Genomic DNA, 27,934 nt, shown 5'->3' with positions numbered 1-27,934 from the left:
TCAATAACAGGAGGGAGTGTGCTGCTGTGGGTGTGGGGGAGGCGGAGGAAGAAGACATAGTTGGGAATATGAGTTATTCACAGAAGTGGGATTATACATGCAGGCAGGAGAATTAGGTGAGGGGAAGCTGGATGATCAGTAACAGCGGGGGAGAGAGGACAAAGCAGCGGAGCCGGACCCTCACTCAGGTAATATACACAGTGGATATCACTTTGCATTTAGCTGATACTGCGGACGTGCTGCTATGTATATTTGCTAAAGGCATGGATGTCTACCATCCCAGAATGGCCGAGAGGCTCCTGAAAATCTGGTCCCCCTCCCGGACCCTTGGAAAACTGGGCATCGCCCTTCAACCCCCGGAGCCGCTGAAACTAATTCCATAATACGTGACTCTTCGGGAGGGGGCGGGACAAAATGATGCGAATCGCGTAGTTTTGCGCCATTTTAGGGGGCGGGCCATGGTGACGTAAGCTTTGGCCTGCAGCATTTGGTCTCCTCTCCAGGCTTCTCCCAGAGAGGTACAAGTCGACAACTCTGACTAAAGGTCGAGGTTTGTTGATCTTAGGTAAATCTCATTCGATGTTGGCCTAGAACCCAAATTTACTAACATTTAAAAAATGGATATAAAAATTCATCTGTTCGTAAATGTGGGTTTTAGCCCTGAAAACCCAACATTGATTGAGATTCATTTCTATTGATCTAAAAATCGATCAATATCGACCAAAAACGAAAAGAAAATTAAAAACAATCGGCCAACATCGACCTTAATAAAACCCCAAGCGTCTCAGTCCTGCATGTTCTCCTTGTTTTATTGATGTAGCGAATACTAGAGCACTGCGCGGTGTCTGCTGCACCTTATCGCACATGGATTTACACTATTGTGGTTATTTCGTCTCATTGTGCAAAGAAAAATCTGTATATTTGATTATTACAATTCTTGTTCTGTAAAATGATGGTTACTGGGCTGTGGTGGAAGAAGCGTCATACTAGAATATAACGCCACTCATTTGTTTTTTAAACCTCAACTTACTGCACACTGTGGGCCTGATTGATGCTTGTAAATATAAGCAAGTGACTGGTCACATGGGCAAAACCATGCTGCACTGCAGGTGGGGCAGATGTAAGGCACCTATAGAATTATAGCGATTGACCTTTAACACTAGCTTTCCTCTATATTACCCCTAGAAATAATGACACGGACACATCTTATCACTAAAAACAATGACACGGACAACAACTGCATAAGGTAAAAGGTCATGGATATTGATTAAGTGGTATGACCCTATTGTAAAGGGAGGGCCAGGAAAGCGCTTGGAGACCAGCTCCGGTCAAAGGGTGTTACAATGCCCCTATTTATAACATGGGCGATGAACGCCCCATCTAGCTTAAGGACTCCCCGCCCCTTCTATGGCATGGCGAGGACACTTCCAGGAAGTGGCCAATGTCCCCCCCGCGGAGGCAGGACTCACCAGCCGTCCTGGTAAAGGGGGGCAACACCGCACAGCGACCATCTGCGACTCAATTTGACCGCTGGTCGAGAACACCTTCCTGCATATTTTATTTAAATAATTTGAAAAGCCAAATTAGGTGATAGCCAACAGGCCAGGTAGCAAATGAGAGAACAAGGGAAAGGGAGGGTGCGATTCCAGACTCAAACATCGTTGCCTACCCTCCTGCATTCTGCAGCAATCTCCCTTTCTCCCTCATTAGTCTAACAATCTCCCACATTTCACCTAGCCCACATTACACTGTTACATTATAGTTACCTCCCCTCCTGCATTCTGCAGGAGACTCCCTGACATAGCAGCAATCTCCCTCTCTCCCTCATTAGTCTAGCAATCTCCCCCATGTCACCTAGCCCACATTACACTGTTACATCATAGTTACCTCCCCTCCTGCATTCTGCAGGAGACTTCCTGACATAGCAGCAATCTCCCTCTCTCCCTCAATAGTCTAGGAATCTCCCTCATGTCACCTAGCCCACATTACACTGTTACATCATAGTTACCTCCCCTCCCGCATTCTGCAGGAGACTCCCTGACATAGCAGCAATCTCCCTCTCTCCCTCATTAGTCCAGCAATCTCCCTTATGTCACCTAGCCCACATTACACTGTTACATCATAGTTACCTCTGCTCCTGCATTCTGCAGGAGACTCCCTGACATAGCAGCAATCTTCCTCTCTCCCTCATTAGTCCAGCAATCTCCCTCATGTCACCTAGCCCACATTACACTGTTACATCATAGTTACCTCTCCTCCTGCATTCTGCAGGAGACTCCCTGACATAGCAGTAATCTCACTCTCTCCTTCATTAGTCTAGCAATCTCCCTCATGTCACCTATCCCACATTACACTGTTACATTATAGTTACCTCTCCTCCTGCATTCTGCAGGAGACTCCCTGACATAGCAGCAATCTCCCTCTCTCCCTCATTAGTCTAGCAATCTCCCTAATTTCACCTAACCCACATTACACTGTTACATCATAGGTACCTCCCCTCCTGCATTTTGCAGGAGACTCCCTGACAGAGCAGCAATCTCCCCCTCTCCCTCATTAGTCTAGCAATCTCCCTCATGTCACCTAGCCCACATTACACTCTTACATCATAGTTACCTCCCCTCCTGCATTCTGCAGGAGACTCCCTGACATAGCAACAATCTCCCTCTCTCCCTCATTAGTCTAGCAATCTCCCTCATGTCACCTAGCCCACATTACACTGTTATATCATAGTTACCTCCCCTCCTGCATTCTGCAGGAGACTCCCTGACATAGCAGCAAACACCTCTCTCCCTCATTAGTCTAGCAATCTCCCTCATGTCACCTAGCCCACATTACACTGTTACATCATAGTTACCTCCCCTCCTGCATTCTGCAGGAGACTCCCTGACTTAGCAGAAATCTCCCTCTCTCCCTCATTAGTCCAGCAATCTCCCTCATGTCACCTAGCCCCCATTACACTGTTACATTTTTGGGGAAAAAAGGAATGTGAGACAGATACAGTTACATTGAATCATCAGTGCCATTTCCCAGCACTTTACCAAGTACAGTATAGTAGCTGTTACTAACGGCTTTGGGGCTCATCTACATTTGGATATAAGTCATTTTACAAGATTCCTCTCAGATGTAGCAGTACACACCCACGCTTCTAGGTGCCATGTGCACAATCTCTTTTCACAATATCTCCATATGTGGAACTAGACACGCCCTTTGGGTGGAGCATGACACGCCCCCTCAATCGGGCTACCAACTATTATCTCCCTGAAACTAGCTTTCAAAAGTAGGCAAGTATGGACTCAAAGGAAGTAGCATCATCTGACTCCCCTTATAAACTACCACCCCTGCGCTACCTAATTGGCTAATCTACCAAACAACAAACACCCAGGGCTCCTGGGAAATCTACCTAGCAACAAAACTTTATTTACCAATCACAAAATTCACAGGCTCTTAAATGCACTCATGCCTATACAGCCCTCGCTTAATCTAAAGGCGTCCATACACTACAAATATATATCTGACTCTGACATTGAATGCAATTTCCCTTGAACTCCCCCTGGACCCTCCCAGGCAGTGGCGTAACTAGAAATATTGCGCCCCCCTGCAGAATTTTTTTTTGCGCCCCCCCTCCCATACATTAATTGTATTTTTTTTTTCATACATAATACTTCCTGTCCCCCATCTATATCATCCCTCCTATGACCCATAACAATTATGACTCCTGTCCCTCCCATCAAAGTTATCCCTTATTTGCCTGTTCCCCCACTAAACACACAGTACAATTTAGAGAACTTCAGACCTGGCAGGCTTCAGGGGCAGGTGTCACTGTCCAAAATCTGGACACAGGGAAGTTCGGTCATTTCTTTCAGCTCACTCTCTGACTGTGGCAGCCTTTATAATCAATCTAAAGCCTCACTGTAATATGCTTTACTGTGAGGATTTGGGTTGATTGTAAAGCCTGCCACAGTCTGTATAAATCAAGTGAAGTGTGGCAGGGACGGGAGGAGAGAGAGATTGTTGTATATGAAGCTGGCCACGCTGCTGTCAGAGTCACAGACGGGTGCAGGCTGCAGCAGCCAGGCACCACATCTCATCTCAGCAAGGGAGCACTTCGCATACCTTGCTGAGACGCCAGAACTCAGCCCCCGGCATTCTCCTCCTGCCTCCAGCTCCTGCATTCACAGGTACTGTGGTGACACTACGCCCACATATTGCTGGCTCCCCCCCGCAGTGGCTTGGGCTGCTGAGCCTTAAGGCCCCCATACACTAGCCGATTTTGGTCAGATTTCAGCCAGATCAGTCGGATCTGGCCGAAATCGGACCAAAATCGGCTAGTTTTGATGTCCCCTCAGATCCGATGCGCGGTCCCGTGCGCATTGGATCTGCGTCGGGTGGTCGGACCTGCTGCACGTCCGACCACCCGACTTGGGACCTAGTGGGGCGGCGCGGCGGTGGAGGGAGCAGGGGGGGCTGGGGACGCTGCGGGGGACACAGGCGGCATAGAGCCGGGCAGGGGGAGCCGGCCGGGAGCTGTCAGTAATGAATAAAAAAAAAAAGCCCATACAATGAATGGGCGGCCTGTGATTGGCTGAGCGCTCTCTCAGCCAGTCAGCAATTGGCTGAGAGAGTGCTCAGCAGCCAATCACAGGCTGCCCATTCATTGTATGGGCTTTTTTTTTTTATTCATTACTGACAGCTCCCGGCCGGCTCCCCCTGCCCGGCTCTATGCCGCCTGTGTCCCCCGCAGCGTCTCCAGCCCCCCCTGCTCCCTCTACCGCCTCGCCGCACAGACGCTGTCCCCCGCAGCGTCCCCAGCACCCCTGCTCCCACCTCTGTAGCCCCCCCCTGCTCCCCGGGTTTTTTACATGTGATAAATCGAGACGATTTATCACATGTAAAAAATGGCACATCAAGTGCCAATCTAATCAAGCTCCCCCGGGGAGCAGCCGGGGAAGCTCAGGGGGAAGTCGGGGGCGACTTGTCCTAAGGACAAGTCGCCCTAGTGTATGGGGGCCTTTAGTTACGCCCCTGCTCCCAGGAGTCCGATTTCGTACTTTGGTGTAATTTTTTGCATAAGATTTATCTCATGCAATTGATCAAGCCGAGATAAATCACATGAGATATATCTTCTGGTATACAATTGTACCATAGATATATCTGATGGGCTGGGTTAGAGGACTGGGAACGTCAGTCAAACTTTCTGCTATATATCGCATGCACTCCTTTTCCCATCCGATTCCGATATATCACAGATGCAGACTGACCAACCTAAGGGCTCCTATCCGACACTCACGGGACCGCACATCGGATCCAGTGGCGGAACTACCGTGGGTGCAGGGGATGCAGCTGCTATGGGGCCCGGCAGCTGGGGGGGCCCGATAGACAGCAAGCACTCCCCTGCACCGTGCTTAGTTTTTATTTTTATTTTAGAAAAACGCGGCCGCCTGTATTATGTTGCTCGCTGGAGGGGAGAGAGCAGCGAGCAGAGTAAGGAGCCGGGCGGGAGGATGGGCGGGGGCGCTAGTCCGGAAGAGAGACTGCGAGGGAGAAGGGACTGTCTGCCTAGCGCACTAGCGCAGGCACGGCAGTGGAACACTACTCAGTCAGTACTACTGACGTCGATGCGCAGCCGAGGGAGTCCCAGTAATGTGCGGTGGTGGCTGTGTCCGCAGAGAGGTACAGTAGTACAGCCACTCACCACAGTAGTCGCCACCTCCTGCTCCCCGCCGGCTGCCGCCCATACCCTATCCTCCCCGCCGCCTACAACCCCCACTCCCCTACAGGCTCCTCGTGCTCCAGTCCCCACTAGGAAACCATGGACTGAGCTTCAGGAGCCTGCTGCTACTTTCGCCTGTAGTACTGTCTGTCTCTGCTCTGACAAGCAGATCGGGGACTGACAGCCAAACTTCTGGAGACAGCGCAGGGGCATTTTGACTTTGCTGCTCACAGATAGGCAGTCGCTCATCCTGATTGGCTGCCTGTACGTGAGCTGTGATTTACTGCAAGAGAGCGGCACATTCAAAATGCTGCTGTGCTGTCTCTACAAGTTTGGCTGCCAGCCAGACTCAGTCAGTCCCAATCTGCTTTAGTCAGAGACAGACAGTCCTAGGGGCGGAAGTAACACCGGTCTCCTGAAGCTCAGGAGCTTTGTATCTGGCTCCACAATCTCCTTCTATGCCGCCCGGGGGTCTTTGGGCCTGAGACACCAGTCCCATTTGTCCTCCTCCTGATGGTGGCCCTGCAGTAGCACGCACACCTGCCCCCCACTCCTGCTACTGTTGCATAATTAAATGGACCCCTATGCTCCCACATGCTTGTGTGCACTGCCTCTCATACTCCTACACCTGTGAAGCAGAGAGGAGCCGCGGTGCCTGAGGAGCAGCGTGGGACAGAAATGCGGTAAGTTTGTAATTGTTGCCTAATGTGTAATGGGCTTTGTGGTATGTCACTTAATGTGTAATGGGCTTTGTGGTATGTCACTTAATGTGTAATGGGCTTTGCTGTGTTTCTACTAATGTGTAATGGGCTTTGCCATACCTCCCAACTGTCACGATTTTAGAGGGACAGTCCCGATTTTCGGGTCCTGTCCCGCTGTCCCACCCGCGGCAGGCATTGTCCCGCTGCGGGGGGGTGACAGTTGGGAGACCCCCAATCTAGTAGAATAGACGCTGTGCGCATGCGCACAGCGTCTATTCTCGTATGAAAATGAGGTAGCGGCTAATTAGCATAAGCCGCGCCCTCATTTGCATACGCCCCGCCCCTTTTCGGACGCTCGCGCGGCTTTGCCGCGCGAGTGTCCCTATTTCATACAGACAGAAGTTGGAAGGTATGGCTTTGCGGTGTGTCCCATAATGTGTAACGGGCTTTGCTGTGTTTTTCCTAATGTGTAATGGGCTTTGCGGTGTGTCCCATAATGTGTAATGGGCTTTGTGGTGTGTCCCATAATGTGTAACGGGCTTTGCGGTGTGTCCCATAATGTGTAATGGGCTTTGCGGTGTGTCCCATAATGTGTAATGGGCTTTGCGGTGTGTCCCATAATGTGTAATGGGCTTTGCGGTGTGTCCCATAATGTGTAATGGGCTTTGCGGTGTGTCCCATAATGTGTAATGGGCTTTGCGGTGTGTCCCATAATGTGTAACGGGCTTTGCGGTGTGTCCCATAATGTGTAATGGGCTTTGCGGTGTGTCCCATAATGTGTAACGGGCTTTGCGGTGTGTCCCATAATGTGTAACGGGCTTTGCGGTGTGTCCCATAATGTGTAATGGGCTTTGCGGTGTGTCCCATAATGTGTAATGGGCTTTGCGGTGTGTCCCATAATGTGTAATGGGCTTTGCGGTGTGTCCCATAATGTGTAATGGGCTTTGCGGTGTGTCCCATAATGTGTAACGGGCTTTGCGGTGTGTCTCCTAATGTGTAACGGGCTTTGCGGTGTGTCTCCTAATGTGCAACGGGCTTTGCGGTGTGTCTCCTAATGTGCAACGGGCTTTGCGGTGTGTCTCATAATGTGTAAGGGGCTTTGCGGTGTGTCTCATAATGTGTAAGGGGCTTTGCGGTGTGTCTCATAATGTGTAATGGGCTTTGCGGTGTGTCTCATAATGTGTAATGGGCTTTGCGGTGTGTCTCGTAATGTGTAAGGGGCTTTGCGGTGTGTCTCGTAATGTGTAAGGGGCTTTGCGGTGTGTCTCGTAATGTGTAAGGGGCTTTGCGGTGTGTCTCGTAATGTGTAAGGGGCTTTGCGGTGTGTCTCGTAATGTGTAAGGGGCTTTGCGGTGTGTCTCGTAATGTGTAAGGGGCTTTGCGGTGTGTCTCATAATGTGTAACGGGCTTTGCGGTGTGTCTCATAATGTGTTACGAGCTTTGCGGTGTGTCTCCTAATGTGCAATGGGCTTTGCGGTGTGTCTCATAATGTGTAACGAGCTTTGCGGTGTGAAGCGAGGCCACATACTTTTTTATAGAATGTGTCCATTCTTTATTTTAGAAAATATATGTTGGAGGGGCACGTTTGTTCACACTAATGGTGGCCACACACGGCGGGATGTGCACTGGTAGAGACCTGAGTTAGGGGGGGCCCCATTATAATTTTTGCTATGGGGCCCACAAAGTTCTAGTTACGCCTCGGATCGGATCGGATGGGAAAACACAAATGATGTGGCACCTTTCAAATGGTCGTAATTGGCCGAAATTGTGCAAAATCGTTCTAGTGTCCTTAACATGTGCAGAAGACTGGGTACAGCCCTAAAGATTCATCTGTCCAATCTGTCTGGTGGGAACAGAAATCTGGTAATGTTTGGGAGCGTATGAGAGAAACATTTGCTTCCAAACACTGGAAAACCGACAATAGTCATTCCGACAAATTGGTTAAATCCATCTGAATGAACACATTTATCCACACCATAATGTTTATCATACTTGCCTACCCCCCCCCCCCCCCCCCTGCAATCGCCCCTTGGCGGGATAGTCACGGGGATCTGACGATGCCAATCGCATCATCGTGGCCCACCCCTCCCCCACATGGGGCCACGATGATGAGATTGCAAGGACCACGCCCCCAAACTGACTTCATCATGTTAGTCCCGCCTCCGGTCCTGCCCCTTCCTCGGCGCGGCCGCTGCCCCAGCCCCCTTATCTTCTGGCTGGCTGTCCTCAAGTGCAAGAATGGGCACCAATCCCCCCCAAGCATGTGGCCAATTACCATTCTTATTGGCAGACTGAGCATGTGTGGAGGGGCCGCTGCAATCCTGCTCCCTATGAGGGTTCCATGGAAAAGAGACTGACAGCAGGTGACCATTTGGAGTTATTGGGGAAACACATGGGTTTTGGGATAGGGGTCACTAGGTGGACCCTAATTAGGTTGACATGCATTGGGTCAGCCACTGAAGGTACACATCTGAAATTGGTCGACGTGGCTAAGGTCGACAGACAAAAGGTTGACAGCAGTTTTTCCGGACAAAAAGAACCTAGAAAAATTCATGCCGACCTAAATAGGGCCAACACAATGACCCATACCCGGTGTTTTATTGGGTGTCTATCTCCCGTAAACTGGGGGCTTGTATGTGCAAAAACATAGCACCTGCGTCACTACTGCTGCGTCCAGTCTGCACAGCCAAAGACTAAAGGTGCGTACACACGTACAGATTTTCTGTCTGATCTATATGGTGGGAACAAAAACCTGGAAATGTATGGGAGCATATGACAATCAAAATTTTCCACCCAAATGCAGGAAAGCAGAAAAAAAGTATATGCTTTGATACATTTGTTATATCAGAATGATTTAAACAATTTATCTGACTGATCACTGTCTGTTTTCAAGTGTTTGGGAACAATTTTTTGATTGTCAGTTGCTCCCATACATTTCCAGGTTTTTGTTCCCACCAGATAGATCAGACAGAAAATCTGTACGTGTGTATGCACCTTGACCTATAGCCCTGCTCCTTAGTTTTGTGCATAGACTGCGAATGTCTATGCAATTGCGTTTAAGCTTGTGATGGCGAGGCAGATAACTCCCACGGCAGTCATTTGCAAGATTGTACAGTGTGTACGCCCAATATCGTATGTTCTGGTCTTAAAGAAAATTGTGTGTAAAATTGGTCCAGGTTCAGGTGTGTACCCCTAACAGACATTTTGGGGACAACAGGCTTGTGATATGTGGTCCATTCAAACATCCTATATATTGCCTAGTGTGTACCCAGCTTAAGATGTGAAACACTAGATGGCAAGCTCTTGAGAACAGGACACTCTCTACCGCCTGTCTCATCTCTGTATCGTCTATAACCAACCCTTCCACGTCCTTGTCCTGTGATAATGCAGGACCGCCTGTCTCATCTCTGTATCGTCTATATCCAACCCTTCCACGTCCTTGTCCCATGATAATGCAGGACCGCCTGTCCCATCTCAGTATCGTCTATATCCAACCCTTCCATGTCCTTGTCCCGTGATAATGCAGGACCACCTGTCTCATCTCTGTATCGTCTATATCCAACCCTTCCACGTCCTTGTCCCATGATAATGCAGGACCGCCTGTCTCATCTCTGTATCGTCTATATCCAACCCTTCTACGTCCTTGTCCCGTGATAATGCAGGACCGCCTGTCCCATCTCAGTATCGTCTATATCCAACCCTTCCACGTCCTTGTCCCGTGATAATGCAGGACTGCCTATCTCATCTCTGTATCGTCTATATCCAACCCTTCCACGTCCTTGTCCCCCGATAATGCAGGACCGCCTGTCTCATCTCTGTATCGTCTATATCCAACCATTCTACATCCCTGTCCCCCGATAATGCAGGACCGCCCATCTCATATCTGTATCATCTATATCCAACCCTTCCACGTCCTTGTCCCGTGATAATGCAGGACCGCCTGTCTCATCTCTGTATCGTCTATATCCAACCCTTCCACGTCCTTGTCCCCCGATAATGCAGGACCGCCCATCTCATATCTGTATCATCTATATCCAACCCTTCCACGTCCTTGTCCCGTAATAATGCAGGACCGCCTGTCTCATCTCTGTATCATCTATATCCAACCCTTCTACGTCCTTGTCCCCTGATAATGCAGGACCGCCCGTCTCATCTCTGTATCGTCTATATCCAACCCTTCTACGTCCTTATCCCGTGATAATGCAGGACCGCCCATCTCATATCTGTATCATCTATATCCAACCCTTCCACGTCCTTGTCCCCTGATAATGCCGGACCGCCTGTCTCATCTCTGTATCGTCTATATCCAACCCTTCCACATCCTTGTCCCGTGATAATGCAGGACCGCCTGTCTCATCTCTGTATCGTCTATATCCAACCCTTCTACGTCCTTGTCCCTGATAATGCAGGACCGCCTGTCTCATCTCTGTATCGTCTATATCCAACCCTTCTACGTCCCTGTCCCGTGATAATGCAGGACTGCCTGTCTCATCTCTGTATCGTCTATATCCAACCCTTCCACGTCCTTGTCCCCTGATAATGCAGGACCGCCTGTCTCATCTCTGTATCGTCTATATCCAACCCTTCTACGTCCCTGTCCCGTGATAATGCAGGACCGCCTGTCTCATCACTGTATCGTCTATATCCAACCCTTCCACGTCCTTGTCCCCTGATAATGCAGGACCGCCTGTCTCATCTCTGTATCGTCTATATCCAACCCTTCTACGTCCTTGTCCCCCGATAATGCAGGACCGCCCATCTCATATCTGTATCGTCTATATCCAACCCTTCCACGTCCTTGTCCCCTGATAATGCCGGACCGCCTGTCTCATCTCTGTATCGTCTATATCCAACCCTTCCACATCCTTGTCCCGTGATAATGCAGGACTGCCTGTCTCATCTCTGTATCATCTATATCCAACCCTTCTACGTCCCTGTCCCGTGATAATGCAGGACCGCCCGTCTCATCTCTGTATCGTCTATATCCAACCCTTCCACGTCCTTGTCCTGTGATAATGCAGGACCGCCTGTCTCATCTCTGTATCGTCTATATCCAACCCTTCCACGTCCTTGCCCCGTGATAATGCAGGACCGCCTGTCTCATCTCTGTATCGTCTATATCCAACCCTTCCACGTCCTTGTCCCCCGATAATGCAGGACCGCCCGTCTCATCTCTGTATCGTCTATAACCAACCCTTCCACGTCCTTGTCCCGTGATAATGCAGGACCGCCCGTCTCATCTCCGTATCGTCTATATCCAACCCTTCCACGTCCTTGTCCCCCGATAATGCAGGACCGCCTGTCTCATCTCTGTATCATCTATATCCAACCCTTCTACGTCCTTGTCCTGTGATAATGCAGGACCGCCTGTCTCATCTCTGTATCGTCTATATCCAACCCTTCTACGTCCTTGTCCCCCGATAATGCAGGACCGCCTGTCTCATCTCTGTATCGTCTATATCCAACCCTTCTACGTCCTTGTCCCCTGATAATGCAGGACCGCCCGTCTCATCTCTGTATCGTCTATATCCAACCCTTCCACGTCCTTGTCCCGTGATAATGCAGGACCGCCTGTCTCATCTCTGTATCGTCTATATCCAACCCTTCCACGTCCTTGTCCCGTGATAATGCAGGACCGCCTGTCTCATCTCTGTATCGTCTACATCCAACCCTTCTACGTCCTTGTCCCCCGATAATGCAGGACCGCCTGTCTCATCTCTGTATCGTCTATATCCAACCCTTCTACGTCCTTGTCCCGTGATAATGCAGGACCGCCTGTCTCCTCTCTGTATCGTCTATATCCAACCCTTCTACGTCCTTGTCCCCCGATAATGGAGGACCGCCTGTCCCTTCTCTGTATCGTCTATATCCAACCCTTCCACGTCCTTGTCCCGTGATAATGCAGGACTGCCTGTCTCATCTCTGTATCGTCTATATCCAACCCTTCTACGTCCTTGTCCCATGATAATGCAGGACCGCCTGTCTCATCTCTGTATCGTCTATATCCAACCCTTCCACGTCCTTGTCCCATGATAATGCAGGACCGCCTGTCTCATCTCTGTATCATCTTTATCCAACCCTTTCACGTCCTTGTCCCGTGATAATGCAGGACCGCCTGTCTCATCTCTGTATCATCTATATCCAACCCTTCTACGTCCTTGTCCCCCGATAATGGAGGACCGCCTGTCCCTTCTCTGTATCGTCTATATCCAACCCTTTCACGTCCTTGTCCCGTGATAATGCAGGACCGCCTGTCTCATCTCTGTATCGTCTATATCCAACCCTTCCACGTCCTTGTCCCGTGATAATGCAGGACCGCCTGTCTCATCTCTGCATCGTCTATATCCAACCCTTCCACCTCCTTGTCCCCTGATAATGCAGGACCGCCTGTCTCATCTCTGTATCATCTATATCCAACCCTTCTACGTCCTTGTCCCCCGATAATGCAGGACCGCCCATCTCATCTCTGTATCGTCTATATCCAACCCTTTCACGTCCTTGTCCCCCGATAATGCAGGACCGCCCGTCTCATCTCTGTATCGTCTATATCCAACCCTTCCACGTCCTTGTCCCCCGATAATGCAGGACCGCCTGTCTCATCTCTGTATCGTCTATATCCAACCCTTCTACGTCCTTGTCCCCTGATAATGCAGGACCGCCTGTCTCATCTCTGTATCGTCTATATCCAACCCTTCTACGTCCCTGTCCCGTGATAATGCAGGACCGCCTGTCCCTTCTCTGTATCGTCTATATCCAACCCTTCTACGTCCTTGTCCCCCGATAATGGAGGACCGCCTGTCCCTTCTCTGTATCGTCTATATCCAACCCTTCCACCTCCTTGTCCCCTGATAATGCAGGACCGCCTGTCTCATCTCTGTATCATCTATATCCAACCCTTCTACGTCCTTGTCCCCCGATAATGCAGGACCGCCCGTCTCATCTCTGTATCGTCTATATCCAACCCTTTCACGTCCTTGTCCCCCGATAATGCAGGACCGCCCGTCTCATCTCTGTATCGTCTATATCCAACCCTTCCACGTCCTTGTCCCCCGATAATGCAGGACCGCCTGTCTCATCTCTGTATCGTCTATATCCAACCCTTCTACGTCCTTGTCCCCTGATAATGCAGGACCGCCTGTCTCATCTCTGTATCGTCTATATCCAACCCTTCTACGTCCCTGTCCCGTGATAATGCAGGACCGCCTGTCCCTTCTCTGTATCGTCTATATCCAACCCTTCTACGTCCTTGTCCCCCGATAATGGAGGACCGCCTGTCCCTTCTCTGTATCGTCTATATCCAACCCTTCCACGTCCTTGTCCCGTGATAATGCAGGACCGCCTGTCCCTTCTCTGTATCGTCTATATCCAACCCTTTCACGTCCTTGTCCCCCGATAATGCAGGACCGCCTGTCTCATCTCTGTATCGTCTATATCCAACCCTTCCACGTCCTTGTCCCCTGATAATGCAGGACCGCCCGTCTCATATCTGTATCATCTATATCCAACCCTTCCACGTCCTTGTCCCGTGATAATGCAGGACCGCCTGTCTCATCTCTATATCGTCTATATCCAACCCTTCCACGTCCTTGTCCCCCGATAATGCAGGACCGCCTGTCTCATCTCTGTATCGTCTATATCCAACCCTTCCACGTCCTTGTCCCCCGATAATGCAGGACCGCCTGTCTCATCTCTATATCGTCTATATCCAACCCTTCTACGTCCTTGTCCCCTGATAATGCAGGACCGCCTGTCTCCTCTCTGTATCGTCTATATCCAACCCTTCTACATCCTTGTCCCCCGATAATGCAGGACCGCCTGTCTCATCTCTGTATCGTCTATATCCAACCCTTCTACGTCCTTCTCCCGTGATAATGCAGGACCGCCTGTCTCATCTCTGTATCGTCTATATCCAACCCTTCTACGTCCTTCTCCCGTGATAATGCAGGACCGCCTGTCTCATCTCTGTATCATATATCCAACCCTTCCACGTCCTTGTCCCCCGATAATGCAGGACCGCCTGTCTCATCTCTGTATCGTCTATATCCAACCCTTCTACGTCCTTGTCCCCTGATAATGCAGGACCGCCTGTCTCATCTCTGTATCGTCTATATCCAACCTTTCCACGTCCTTGTCCCGTGATAATGCGACCGAAAAGGATTGGGTGTGCTACCTTGGGTGCACAGACAGGCGCTTACCAGGGGTGTTTTGTCAGGAGCTGCCACTTAAAAATGGGGTTGTCAGTCCCAATAATTCAAGTAAAAAAGAAAGAGAAGGAAGTGGCACTGTATGATGAAAGATCGTATAACAATATTTAATAACAAATTAAAAACATGACATACATTATACAATAAATGAAACCGATGTAAAATTCATGGGGTGGTGATAGAGTTAAAATATATATGAACCGGAAACTGCAATGACTGAAACCAAATGGATACAGATGGTGGATGAAATGGGGGGCACAGCTAATGTGGAGAGTGATGGCCCTGTGGGCTTATAGTTACCACTTATGATGTAGGAATGTCCAATCCCGATAGTGGTGGGGGCGGAGATGTCCTCAGAAGTATGCGACTATTTGTCCGTTTTAGTGGAGACCCGTGAAGATGGTGGGCTTGATGTTAATGCACCCTTGGGTCACTGGTGTCGCTAGAGGTGGCAATCTCCTGATGATGAATCAGACAGGTGTCCTCAAGGTAGGTAGGGTCTGTGTGACCAGGTGTTCAGTTTGGGAGAACAGAGTAACCTTGATTCCTGCTGATGGCGTGGATATATACAGAGGTGAGCTGGTAGCCCAATGGCTTTGAGGATAGATTAGATGGTATCCTCTGAGTGTGAAGAATATACATCCATGCTGGTTCGAAAAAGGGGTCCAAATGGAAACAATCAAGTATTGTAATGGCAGGTCCGGTCCACAATGTACTGCTGACGCGTTTCACTGCTTATGGGAATGCAGCTTTATTAAAGGGTGATAATGCGACCGTCTGGCACTGCAGAGTTTTTTTCGGCATGTTATAAATGATGCTAAGGAATGAGTGGTTAGATGCAGCAGGGTCTCCTGGGTCTATCGGGCATTAGCACCGGGACTGGTAGCACGGTCCTGTCTATAGAAACTTATACTGTGTTCTATTCTCACAACTCAATATCTCTATATGCAGAATGGATTTTTCCAAAGTGGATTCAGAAACCATGGCCAAGCTAACGGAGACCTTGAAGCACCTCAGGCTGAAATTGGGGCAGGTGGATGGGGTCCCACTTCCTCAGTCCACCTGTGAGATCTGGGACAAAATATATAACTTCCAGGCCCGTGAAGATGACGTCCTTATCTCTACATATCCTAAAGCTGGTGAGTGACACCAAACTGGGTGACATTGCCAAATGGGTGACATATGCCAAATAACTCTGCGCCCCAATGGTATATAATACATCATACAGTGTAAGGGACAGTGCGGAACTGCTGCACATGCCCAGTGGTAGCAGAAGGAGTTCTAACAAGTTTGCTGTGTGTGGATCTGAGTCCTCAATCAGTGTACTGGACCAGAAAGCAGCTACCAGGAAGAAGAGACAGGAGCCTCACCATGAGGTGGGAGAATGTAAGCTTAGACAGTGCAGTAACGGTTCTATTATATTTGTGTAATTATTATTATGGGATGTTTAACCTTTTCCTGACTACTAATTTATATTATTTGATACAGTCTATTCCATAGACCATCTATAGTTATAGATCTTAATATTGTATCCAGTGTATGAAAAGACAAGTGTGTACATTAATGTCCAGGGTTGTCACTAGGTTCTCCTACCGCTCCCACAGACTCCTGCACCAGCTTTCCACAGAGCAGGAGACTGTGCGCAGCATTTGGAATCACCCATTCTGGATGGTGGGTCTTCTCAAAGCCCCTCTGAAAAGGGGAACACCATTAAGGAAAGTCTGTATCATCGTGTAGCCTTTACACCAACAGAACAGCTCTGGATGCAGAATAAATAAATCTGTCAATGCAACGCTCTGCAGCTAGAGGGCCCCGTTAACCCCCCCATGATTCCGTGATAAGCAGCAGACTTCCCAGCAGTATCGGGTGGCAGCGGATTCCTTCTATTTTTATATTTCATTTATAGGTTAATAAGTAACACAAGAATGGGACAAAGGGTATGAGAGCTCAATATCACATATTACACAAGCCGGAGCACCTGGCAGGTCTGTCCGCGATACATGTGGTTGTAATAGTGAGTCAGCAAAAGAACCATATAATTACCGGTCTTGTTACAGCAGGCGATGGCATTGTGGGCATGTTATATGATGGCCTCTAATGGCAGCCTGCCCACAATCCAGGATAACATAGCACCCTAACAGTCCAGGATCACTGCGCTCAGCCAAGGATATCCTTAAAACCTGCACTGTTAGGTGCCTTGAGGACCAAGTCTGGGAATCACTTGTTACTATAAAACAATTCACCTTACATGATTATATAACCAACGCAAACAACCGCCGTGCTCCGTTATCCATACCTCTCAACAGTCCCGATTATCAGGGCCTGTCCCGCTGTCCCTCCCGCGGCCGGCAATGTCCCGCGGTGTGGGGGGGCTGTTGGGAGTCCCCCCTGTCGGCTCTGAGCAGCACGGGGGCTGGGGGCATGGCTAGAGGCTCACAGAGCCTCTAGGTCATGCCCCCATAGCGGCAAAATGGGGGCGTGACCTCGCCTGTGAGTATAGGCCACGCCCCGAAATTAGGCAACGCCCCGAAAATTTCGGCGTGCATCAACAGTGTCCCGCCTCCTGGTCCGTCAAAGTTAAGAGGTATGCGTTATGACATGCTGTAAATCCAATGCCAGTACGATTATCGAATGACCGCGCGTCTGAAGGCAGCGAGCAGGGATTTGGGGTGTTCTACTGCTGTTTTCTGGGTATTCCCCAGAAAACACGCAGGCGTTCCCCGGCCGTCGGGAGGGAGGATTGCTGATGTTATTGGCGGCCTCCGTCTCCCCGCAGCCCTCGCAGCGCTGAGTAAGTCTAGACTCTACGCTTGCAAGCAGGGGGGGGGAAATCATTTCATGGCGAGTGGTTTTCCCCCCCTGTGTGCTCGGCTACATATTCGGCCATTCGGTGGGCTATCTGCATGCTGGGCTCCAAACACTCGCAGCCCAGCGAGCTGATCTGAATCAGGCCCATAGAGTAAATTAAACTGTAGTATAATTGACTTTATTTACTAATGAGAGGCAATATGGGGGGTTTTCTACCAGCACTTTCCACTGGGGAGGGCAGGTATCCACCTGGGGAGGGCAGGTATCCACCTGGGGAGGGCAGGTATCCACCTGGGGAGGGCAGGCAATATGGGGGGTTTTCTACCAGTACTTTCCACTGGGGAGGGCAGGGGGATAAATCCAGGCTTCAGCTTACTTCCTCTCCTCTTCTTACAGGTACCACGTGGATGCAGGAGATTGTGGACCTGATCCTTCTAGAAGGGGACGTGGAGAGGAGCATGCGGGCCCCCTGCTTCGTCAAAGTGCCATTTATAGAGCTGTATCCGAAGCCTATGCTGCCAGGTAACAGACGTGTCCCTTCCGCACACACAACTTACATCTCGGTGGCTGGGCGGAGTAATATTCCAAACTGGGGCGCAGCGCACATGTGTCCTGGGGCAGCCAGTAAGCCAACAGGATACTAGCATGTATAATAAGGCGGAGGCTAGGGACGAGACTGTCATTATGCCACTGTACAAAGCACTGGTTAGACCGCATCTGGAATTTGGAGTTTCAATTCTGGACCCCACACCATAAAAAAGGACATTGTAGGACTCTAAAAAGTTCCGGGAAGGGCGAACACGTCATTAGACTATGAGGACAGATTAGCCGAGTTAGGAATGTTTACACTGGAGAAGAGACAATTAAGAGGACACATGCTTAACCTGTACACATATATCAGAGGATAAGACCCTGAACTATCGGGCAACCTCTTTGCTTTGAGGTTGGAGACTAGGACTTGTGGGCAGGTGTTCAGGCTAGAGGAGAGAAGATTCTGTACCACTAAAAGGAAAGGCTTTCTTACAGTCAGGGCAGTAAGGGTATGGAGCTCTCTGCCAGAAGGGGTGGTGACGGTGGACACATTGAACATGTTTAGGACAAACCTTTATTGAAAAATAAAACATTCAGGGGTTCAACCGATAACCACTATTTAGTCGAAGTTAAAACAAAGTATATATGGGGACATGAGGCTAGAGAGACACAGAGGGGGCATGAGGCTGGAGAGACACAGAGGGGGCATGAGGCTGGAGGGACATAGGGGGCAGGAGGCCGGAGGGAGACAGAGGGGGCAGGAGGCAGGAGGCCGGAGGGAGACAGACTGGGCAGGAGGCCGGAGGGAGACAGAGGGGGCAGGGGGCCGGAGGGAGACAGAGGGGGCAGGGGGCCGGAGGGAGACAGAGGGGGCAGGAGGCCGGAGGGAGACAGAGGGGGCAGGGGGCCGGAGGGAGACAGAGGGGGCCTGAGGCAGGAGGCCGGAGGGAGACAGAGGGGGCAGGGGGCCGGAGGGAGACAGAGGGGGCCTGAGGCAGGAGGCCGGAGGGAGACAGAGGGGGCAGGAGGCCGGAGGGAGACAGAGGGGGCATGAGGCAGGAGGCCGGAGGGAGACAGAGGGGGCAGGAGGCCGGAGTGAGAGAGAGGGGACAGGAGGCCGGAGGGAGACAGAGGGGGCAGGAGGCCGGAGGGAGACAGAGGGGGCAGGAGGCCTGGAGAGAGCCAGAGGGGGCAGGAGGCCGGAGGGAGCCAGAGGGGGCAGGAGGCCGGAGGGAGACAGAGGGGGCAGGGGGCCGGAGGGAGACAGAGGGGGCAGGAGGCCGGAGGGAGACAGAGGGGGCAGGGGGCCGGAGGGAGACAGAGGGGGCCTGAGGCAGGAGGCCGGAGGGAGACAGAGGGGGCAGGGGGCCGGAGGGAGACAGAGGGGGCCTGAGGCAGGAGGCCGGAGGGAGACAGAGGGGGCAGGAGGCCGGAGGGAGACAGAGGGGGCATGAGGCAGGAGGCCGGAGGGAGACAGAGGGGGCAGGAGGCCGGAGGGAGACAGAGGGGACAGGAGGCCGGAGGGAGACAGAGGGGGCAGGAGGCCGGAGGGAGACAGAGGGGGCAGGAGGCCTGGAGGGAGCCAGAGGGGGCAGGAGGCCGGAGGGAGCCAGAGGGGGTACGGAGTAGATGAGGAACGGAGAGTATAAAGCACCATTGTGACCTGTATCTCCAACCCAAAGATGCATCATATGATCCTTCCATCCTTCACATAGATAATACATCTGCCCCCTCTCTATCTTACACTTACCCCCATTGGTTCCCTTCTTCCCAGAGATACCCATATGCACAGCCACTCCTGCCCAGATTAGCACAGACTTCACTGTAGGGGAGTGTGAATATTAGCTACAATAAGAGGGACACAGTTTTATAAGGAACACTGGGATTAATGTCTGAGACCTTCCGTATATTTAAGGAGTGGACTCCGCCAACGCTATGGAGTCTCCCCGTCTCCTCAAAACCCATCTCCCAATACAGCTGCTGCCACCGTCTTTCTGGGACAAGAATGTGAAGGTGAGTGAGAGCGAGAGGAGCATCTTTTGTTCCTGCCCGAGTTATTGTTTGTTTGTGTATTTATTATTCCTGGTCCTTTATTGCCAAGCAGATGTGCAGACAGTCATAGCCATATGTCTGCTGACTGGACACTGTTACTGTATATGGTATAAATAGCGCTCCTCCCTATTAGACGCAACATTTTACATGTAGGAAAACCATAAGGCTGCAAGCAAAAATGTGTAACTAGAAGGGGCTACGAGGGGTTCCAATCTGGTGACATTCAGGGCCGGATTAAGCCTTCAGGGGGCCCAGGGCACTTTAGACAGGAGGCCCCCTCCCACTTGTCATTACTGGCCGCAAACTGCACAGGAGAATATTAGACTGTCAAAACACAGAGAAAAGGCAGTATAAACTTGATCAATTTGTAACTGCAGGGGGGATTAATAAATGCCCCATGAAAAGCCTGTGTTCCTCTGTACCTTACTCTGTAGGAGCACTGACAGGCTCAGTGCTTCATCTGATTAAAAACCCTCCCATGACAAGGCCTCTGCTGCAGTTGTCCTCCATGGGCCTGAGAAGCATGTGATGAGCTCCACCAAGCAGAACTAAGCACAAGATCTCAGCCTCTGACCTCTTGTGCAAAGTCTCAAGGGACTAAAGCCCTGTACACACACATCGATTTGCTTTTGATTCGATGTTAGATTCGATTTTCTATTAGATCTGGCATTAGATCTTTCCATTCGATTTGACACTAGATCTGTACTTTTGCATTAGATATCAAATTCGATATACATTCATGGTACATTGTACAAATTTGATTTACTAGATCAAATGCAATATTTCCTTGGCTGCACAGTAGATTTTTCTGTACGATTTTGTGAAAATGGGACCGCGATCTAATCGAATGTAGATCGAAAGTGACACAAAAACCATTCGATTTAGTTTAGGATTCGATTCGATTTTGCTTCTATAAGCAAAATCGAATCGAAAATTGGGAAAAATCGATGCATGTGTACAGGGCTTTAGTCAACTCCCAGCAGTGCACTGCACACTTGCTCAGCACCATTAATCATTGTCACATTGGCAGATTTTTTTTAAATGCATGGCAACCACAAGGGGGGTGGGGGGCTACATAGAGGGGGGCCAGGGGTACTGACCCACTGACCCCCCCCTTAATCCAGCCCTGGTGCCATTGCCAACATTTACACGCACATCCCGCAAGCTGTTCGCAAGTATTGGAATTCCCCTCTATGGGCGGTGGACGGCCACCATTCGCAAGGCTGGGTTTGGTTGACTCGCAAGGGTGCGAATTCGCATCCCAGAGTCAACCAGAATAACTCCCATAGAGTGTCATCAGCTGAAACACTTATATATCTTTCAAATGTCCTGATAATGTAATTTTTATCTTCCGTCCTGTCTGGTAATGAGCCAGTAGTACATACTGAGCAGTTATCACATGTGTATAGTGAGAAGGAATAACTTCTGCTGTGGGTCGTTTGCCCCTAAGACATGGACTAATGAGAGTGTTACAGCATATGTGCCATAGTGCAGTGTGATTGCTTACACAGATGCGTCATTGCTCACATTGGAGGCCAGAACTACAGAAGCGCCAAGTAGGTGTCTTAGTCATTGTACATTTGGATGCAGGGCGGCACACCATGGAAGGGTTTTAGTGGCATAACCATAAATTCAGAAAGCCCCAGATTATCCCAATTTCTGAGATTTGGCCCTACAGCCCCAAAGAGTCTCTACTGTGGCCTTGCTGATCCAACATCTTTCCTAAGATCTATTGCGTTCCCAGCATTGGTGTAAGGCTTTACGTAATGTGTAATTCTGTTTGTATCAATCTGCATAATATTACGTGTTTTCTTTCCCTCCCCGACAGGTTATATACGTTGCTAGGAATGCAAAGGACTGCATGGTATCCTACTTTCACTTCCAGAGGATGAATAAGGGCATGCCGGAGCCTGGGACCTGGGATGAGTACTTCTCGGCATTCTTGGCAGGAGATGGTGAGACTAAGGGATAACTGTAATTGGTAATAGGTCACAGCTTGAACACCCTGGCTATCTGACAGGGAGATTAATAAATACACTAGTTACAAGCCCATCAAAATGACATCTTCTGCATCTAACTGCTCCTGCCTCTATTCTGTATCTTCACATATCAGTGTCCCTGCAGAAATTGGTTTCACTTTCTGATATGACATCTTTTAGCACACAAAGGAGTAATTTGGTCCGTTGAGTGGCCTCTAGTGGTCTTTGGCAGTACTTCACCTCATAGAGGTGGGGAGTAGTTAGCCTTTTATATATAAAGATACTCACACGGGCACTCTGGGGAAGGTCAGTTACTGGGTTTCAGCAGATGGAGTAGTGTGAAGTGGAACACAAGGCATCAGTCACTATAGGTACTGTGTCATAGTGGAGATTACCTTTACATTATAAGGGAAGTGTCACTAGGGTACCCAGGCAGGTAACACATAAGCTCTCATCACTAATTACTTCTATAGCAATGGTGAAAGATTGTATTTTGGGTAATAAAAAGCATGTCTAACCTATCCTCATATCTTTACTTTCTCCTAAGTCAGAGGTCCTCACTGTGGAAGTCTGAGGAGCACATTTAATAAAGAATATTTGTGGCTTTCAGTTTCTATGGGGGCTGCTAAGCTAAGAGATCTACCAAGCTCTGGAAGCTTGGCATCAGCAGCTAATGCCATCTGAAGATGACGTATGGTTGACCTATAGTGGTATATGGGCTATTTCATTGTAAATTTTACTGAAGAGGGATCCACAGATCCTCCATAAACCCTACTGAAGTACACGCAGCAGGGTGTACTCTACATTACCAACCCAGAAGCAAATTGATGGTGGTATTTTTCACATTGCTTCTAATCCTTTGGTGGAACAGAGTCACTGACCATAGATGACCATGGTGGGTTACAATTGTTAAAAAATAAAGTCTTTTTTTTTTCCAGTGGGTTGGGGAAGCTGGTTTGACCATGTAATTGGCTGGTGGAAAGCCAAAGACAGCCATCGGATTCTCTACCTCTTCTATGAGGATATAGTGGAGGTGAGGAGGTCAGATGGGGCACAGAGTATATACTGTATATACAGTATGTTCTCAGATAGTTCTGGTTCTCAAGTTGTCTCTAAAACTCTGTTGTTGACAGGACCCAAAGCGGGAAATCAGAAAGATAATGAAGTTCCTAGGGAAGGACCTGTCAGATGAGGTTCTTGAGAAGATCCGGCATCACACGTCATTCCAGGCAATGAAAGAAAATCCGATGGCCAACTTCAGCACCCTACCATCAGTTGTTTTTGACCAATCCATCTCTCCCTTCCTAAGGAAAGGTAGAGTTCTGTAGCTCCTAAGTTTGCACATGTCTTGTGCATCCAACAATTTGTATAATTTCATACCCTCCAACATGTCCCGTTCCATTAGGTACAAAATGCTCTGTTTCTGGACTTCCCTGCCAGTGGCAGTTACAGATGTGAGCCTGCAGCACAGTCCAGTATTCAAAAAGGGGAGCCACACCTATTGCCACCCCAAACATCACTGTCCTGGACTCACTGGCAGTTGATGTGACCCCCCTCTTTGAATATTGAACTGTGCTGGAGCCCCACCTCTGTAACTGCCACTGGAAGAGAAGTCCAGGAACAGAGCATTTTGTACCTAATGGAATGGGTCATGTTGGAGGTACTGTATGTAATTTATCTCAGAAAGATTCCCATTGCTGGGTTCTGTGTCCAAGGACGCCGCCACTGGCTTTGCCCAGAAACCAGGGTTGACACCCCCCTCCCTCTGTAATGTGCAATGCTGACTGTTGGAGCCCCCAACTACCAGGAGCATGTCAAACATGCTGCACCACTATGAGTGACATTGCATCCCCAGGTCTGAACATGTGCAGTGAAACCCCTGTGCCTGCGCACATCACTGACCATCAGTCCATTGCCGCCAACCACTGAATCAGCTCCCCAGTACGACTATCTGTATAATCACCCCTTAAAAAAATCAACATAAAAAAAGTGTGTAATCCTCCACCTCCCCCTCCCCCTCTTCCAGGTGTAACCAGCATTAGCCATGAGAGCCGAGGAAAGGTCTGTATTATCTAAGGAGGTATGGGCTAATAAGCATTTAATCATATACAATTTTTTTTTTTCTGGCAAACCATATATCCCAGCAAGCCCTGTTATACCAAAATGGGCATGCTGGCACAGGGATAGCTATGCTATAGTGCCACCAGACTTGGCTGGCCAAGCCTTGTGCTGGTACCGCTTTTATCAGAGAGAACCCTCACTATTTGTGCTGGGTAAACCTAGAGGAGGAGCCTTTTTTTTTTTACTTTAAATGTATTTCATTTTTCAAATAATCCACAGCAAACAGAGCGAAGTAACCTAGCCGCCGGTGAGCTGTTGGTTGTAAACCTGATGCACAGTCCTGGGAGCTTGGCTTCCCAGCCTCCATCACGTTGGAGACAAAATTTGCCCGAGAATGGGCAGAATTTGTGGTGGCTTTCAAGTAGATTTGGAAGCTATCACATTCTAACATTAGGGTCAACATGAAGGCAATTAGTCAGAAAGGTCCATTATCCTACATCCGTTGTATACTCTTGTTATTCATTGCATGTTTCTTTTTATCAGGGGAAGTTGGGGATTGGAAGAGGCATTTTTTGGTGTCCCAGAATATTTTGTTTGATGAGGAATACAAGAAGAGGATGGAGGGGAGTGGACTGAGCTTCCGCACCCAGTTATAAGGCTACAGCTGCCCACTCAACTGGAAATCATGATCGATCTTCTGCGTTGACCTCTTGTGTGGAGGTTGGTCGAAAACAACCACATCAAAATATGAAAAAGAGGCAATAGATTCTAAAAAAAAAAAAAAAAATAATAGTAAAAATAAAATAGTACAATTCTAGCTAATAATCTGGGAGAATGTAGTATTTCCTAAATAAGGTGCGATACATGATAAATGGAAACACTACAAGACCACAGTCAGAGGGAAAATTACTAGTCATGGTTCTCGGTAAAACCACCGCATGGGATGAAAGAAGAAGTCAAATTTAGAATGATCCCTTTGTAATAAGAACATGGTTTAACCCTGAGTATCTATTCTCAAAGTGGTCTTCATATTATACAGTAAGCTCCATGATCTCTGGACATCACTGAAGACACGGACATCACAAAAGACTTCAATGACTTCGGAATGGGACAAATTTTCTTTCTTCCTACTTATCTCCCAGTATTGTGTGAACATTTTTAATAGGATTCTGGAAGGTAAATTATTTCATCCTGGAACCCATAATGAGAGTCACTCCTAGATAAGATAAGGAACCAACCACCTGTGGGACTTTAACCCCGCCATCACCATCGCCATCACCATCGCCATCACCAACATATTGCTAAATTGACTGACTTAACTCTGTGGCTTGTAGTGGAGACATTGGAGTCACTCCTTCTGAAGGTCAGAATATGAGGTCAACTTTTCAATTGTAAGCTCATGTGTATAGGGACCATCCTTACTAAGCAAATCTCTATAATGTCGGTCACTTTCGGGCAAACTGGGACTGTACACTAAATCTGCCCCACTGCCACCACCACAACCACCACCTCAGTCTGAATGGCTTTCACTGCTGCAATAGCCAGATTGGCAAAACTCCCCTTTACGCCGAAAGGAGAGATAAGCAAGGGTGGACGGGAGGCAGAGGAAACCTGACACGATGACCATGCTACTTAGTTCCTGCAAATGACGGGTCACGGACACTACTGATAATAGTATCTTCTATTTTTGCATAAATGTGAGATCTTTTTTTACTACTTTTATTTTTACAATGATTTTTCCTTCATGATTCCCGATTAGCTCCATGTCCTGCATGGAAAAAACACAATTAAACATCACCGAACATCCCAAAGGCTTTTATTCAACTTTTATTCATTTAAAAAATATATATATATGTTTAAGAGGATACACGAAGTGGGGCTGATTGTGTAAGAAGATTACATGTTTAACCCTTTTAATGCCAAGTGAATTGGTAAAAATTGCCAAGCAAACCTGTTTATTCACCATAATGACCAGTAATGGCACCTTACTGTATATAGGAAATATAATCCTTTATTTACACATTTTTTATTTGAATTTATATAACAAATGTGAGCGACGCCGGCATTTTTAGCAGATATTTTGCACATCTGTCACAGAGATGTTGGCACTCAATGGGTTAATATGGGGGGAAAGATTATTTACTGTTTGAAAATACAGAAGATTGGTGGTTAGGGGTAAGTTTACGAGTTGATCGAATGAGGAAATTTAATTCGGGAATCCCACAAAAATTGTCAGAATTCGCTCAAATAGGAATGGTGGGCGCTGAGTTGATTACAGTTATTGTACAATGAGATTTAATATTGTGTTTTAACTATGCAGCTTTAGGTCCCAGCAAGCCTCCCCCGCATGCTGGTACTTGGAGAACCACAGCACAGTACTTGGAGAACCACCATACAGTGCATTAAAGGGCCGGTTGGTACCGGTAGTTCCACCTGTAAAACAAATATCACAATTAAGACAGTAGACGAACACCATGAAAGTAAAAGTTGGTACTTGTGTATTATCACGGCGCCCAAGTTTCTTACATACGGCACCGTAGGAAAATCGCATCGCATGGGTATTGTAACGGCCGTGCGATGCGATTTTCCTAAGTAATTTATTCACTGCTCTCTTAGCCCCGGGGAATCGCATCGCATCGCACCTGTACAATGCCATTAGGTGTACAATGCCATTAGGTATACAATAATGACATACAATGAGGTTTTAGGCACCCCCCCCCCACTATCCACACGACCCCGAAGCGTGGCGAGTGGCGGCGGAACGCGTCCTCCGACCTTTTCATACCCCTGCTATCCACGTCGGTGTGGAGTTGATTTCATATAGTGTAGCGAGCGCAGCGAGCCACCAAGCCCGAAGCGTGGCGAGCGTACGCGGATTACTTTACATGTATTCCGCGTCCCCTTGCGGGGGTTTATTTGGACGAAAATTGGCCTATATCCCAAAATCTAACGCCAGTCTTGCAGTGAGCCGTTTACCATATACGCTATGCACTGGGGATTTTGGTTTTATTTTTTGTTGGTTCCACAATGGGACCAATAAAGTTTGATGTGTTTCAAGTGAGCCCTAAGGCTTATTCTAACTACTGCTCATTAGAGGCAAATTAAGAAAAATTGTTAAGGGTTTAATTCCCTGTTCTTCTGGCGACTGCAGTTTTCAATTACTGTGACCTTTAATTAGTCAGTCTATGAAGCAGCTGCCCCAGTTCTGTGTACGTATGTACTTATATGCGGAGGTGTGTGGGAAACTAGTCCTTTCAACTAGATTTTCCCAAAACACTAAGTGCGTTTCGGTTCTATATCGGCCACTATCAATTAACCAGTTATGGCTTATTGCCTTTCAATCAGTCCGGTATAATCTGGTTACAGTCTTAGAAAAAAATCACAATATCACAGATTTGTTATGCTCTGAATTAGAGCTTGAGATTGTGCGGCAATTTCCTCATTATATGACAAGGTTAAGCTGGGTACACATATGTACAATTTCCTTTTTCTTGCGACCGTTCGATCGACCGAATACACGTTCGGCCGTCCAAAACATAAGACCGTTCTGCGCGTACACATATGTACAATTTTACTTGCGACGTCTGATGTACTCCCGTCCAAACAATCGCAAGAAGAAGTATATGAGAGACCCTGTAACCCTTTGCCTGCTGTTTTAACTAATGTGTGTATAATGCCTCACTGCTCAACACTTTAGACGCATCACTTTAAGACATTAATCAATGTTGAAGTTTTAATAGTGTGTTATGGTGCCCTGAAAAGAGCTTCCAGCCCACTCTATTAAAACTTCAACATTGATTAATGTCTTAAAGTGATGCGTCTAAAGTGTTGGGCAGTGAGGCATTATACACACATTAGTTAAAACAGCAGGCAAAGGGTTACAGGGTC

The 27,934-nt window shown here is 48.6% G+C and overlaps 1 protein-coding gene across 3 annotated transcripts; it reads left to right on the top strand.

Moving 5' to 3' along the window:
* LOC146019855 (sulfotransferase 1C4-like) lies at positions 1-25,857 on the top strand. 3 transcript variants are annotated; one of them, XM_083152466.1, is made up of 8 exons: positions 1-188; positions 15,567-15,754; positions 17,820-17,945; positions 19,870-19,967; positions 21,835-21,961; positions 22,924-23,018; positions 23,119-23,299; positions 24,590-25,857. In XM_083152466.1, the coding sequence occupies exons 2-8, from the start codon at positions 15,568-15,570 to the stop codon at positions 24,700-24,702; spliced, it is 927 nt and encodes a 308-aa protein (XP_083008592.1). In that variant the 5' UTR covers positions 1-188; position 15,567; the 3' UTR covers positions 24,703-25,857. The 3 variants fall into 3 exon arrangements, with proteins under 3 accessions (XP_083008592.1, XP_083008591.1, XP_083008590.1); XM_083152465.1 differs by lacking the exon at positions 1-188 and adding an exon at positions 1,190-1,246; XM_083152464.1 differs by lacking the exon at positions 1-188 and adding an exon at positions 6,169-6,393.
* Positions 25,858-27,934: the final 2,077 nt, after the last annotated feature.

This window comes from Crinia signifera, chromosome 7, assembly GCF_055691185.1.
Source record: "Crinia signifera chromosome 7, ASM5569118v1, whole genome shotgun sequence".
Classification (NCBI taxonomy): Eukaryota; Metazoa; Chordata; class Amphibia; order Anura; family Myobatrachidae; genus Crinia; species Crinia signifera.
This window is presented reverse-complemented; position numbering and strand designations above follow the sequence as displayed.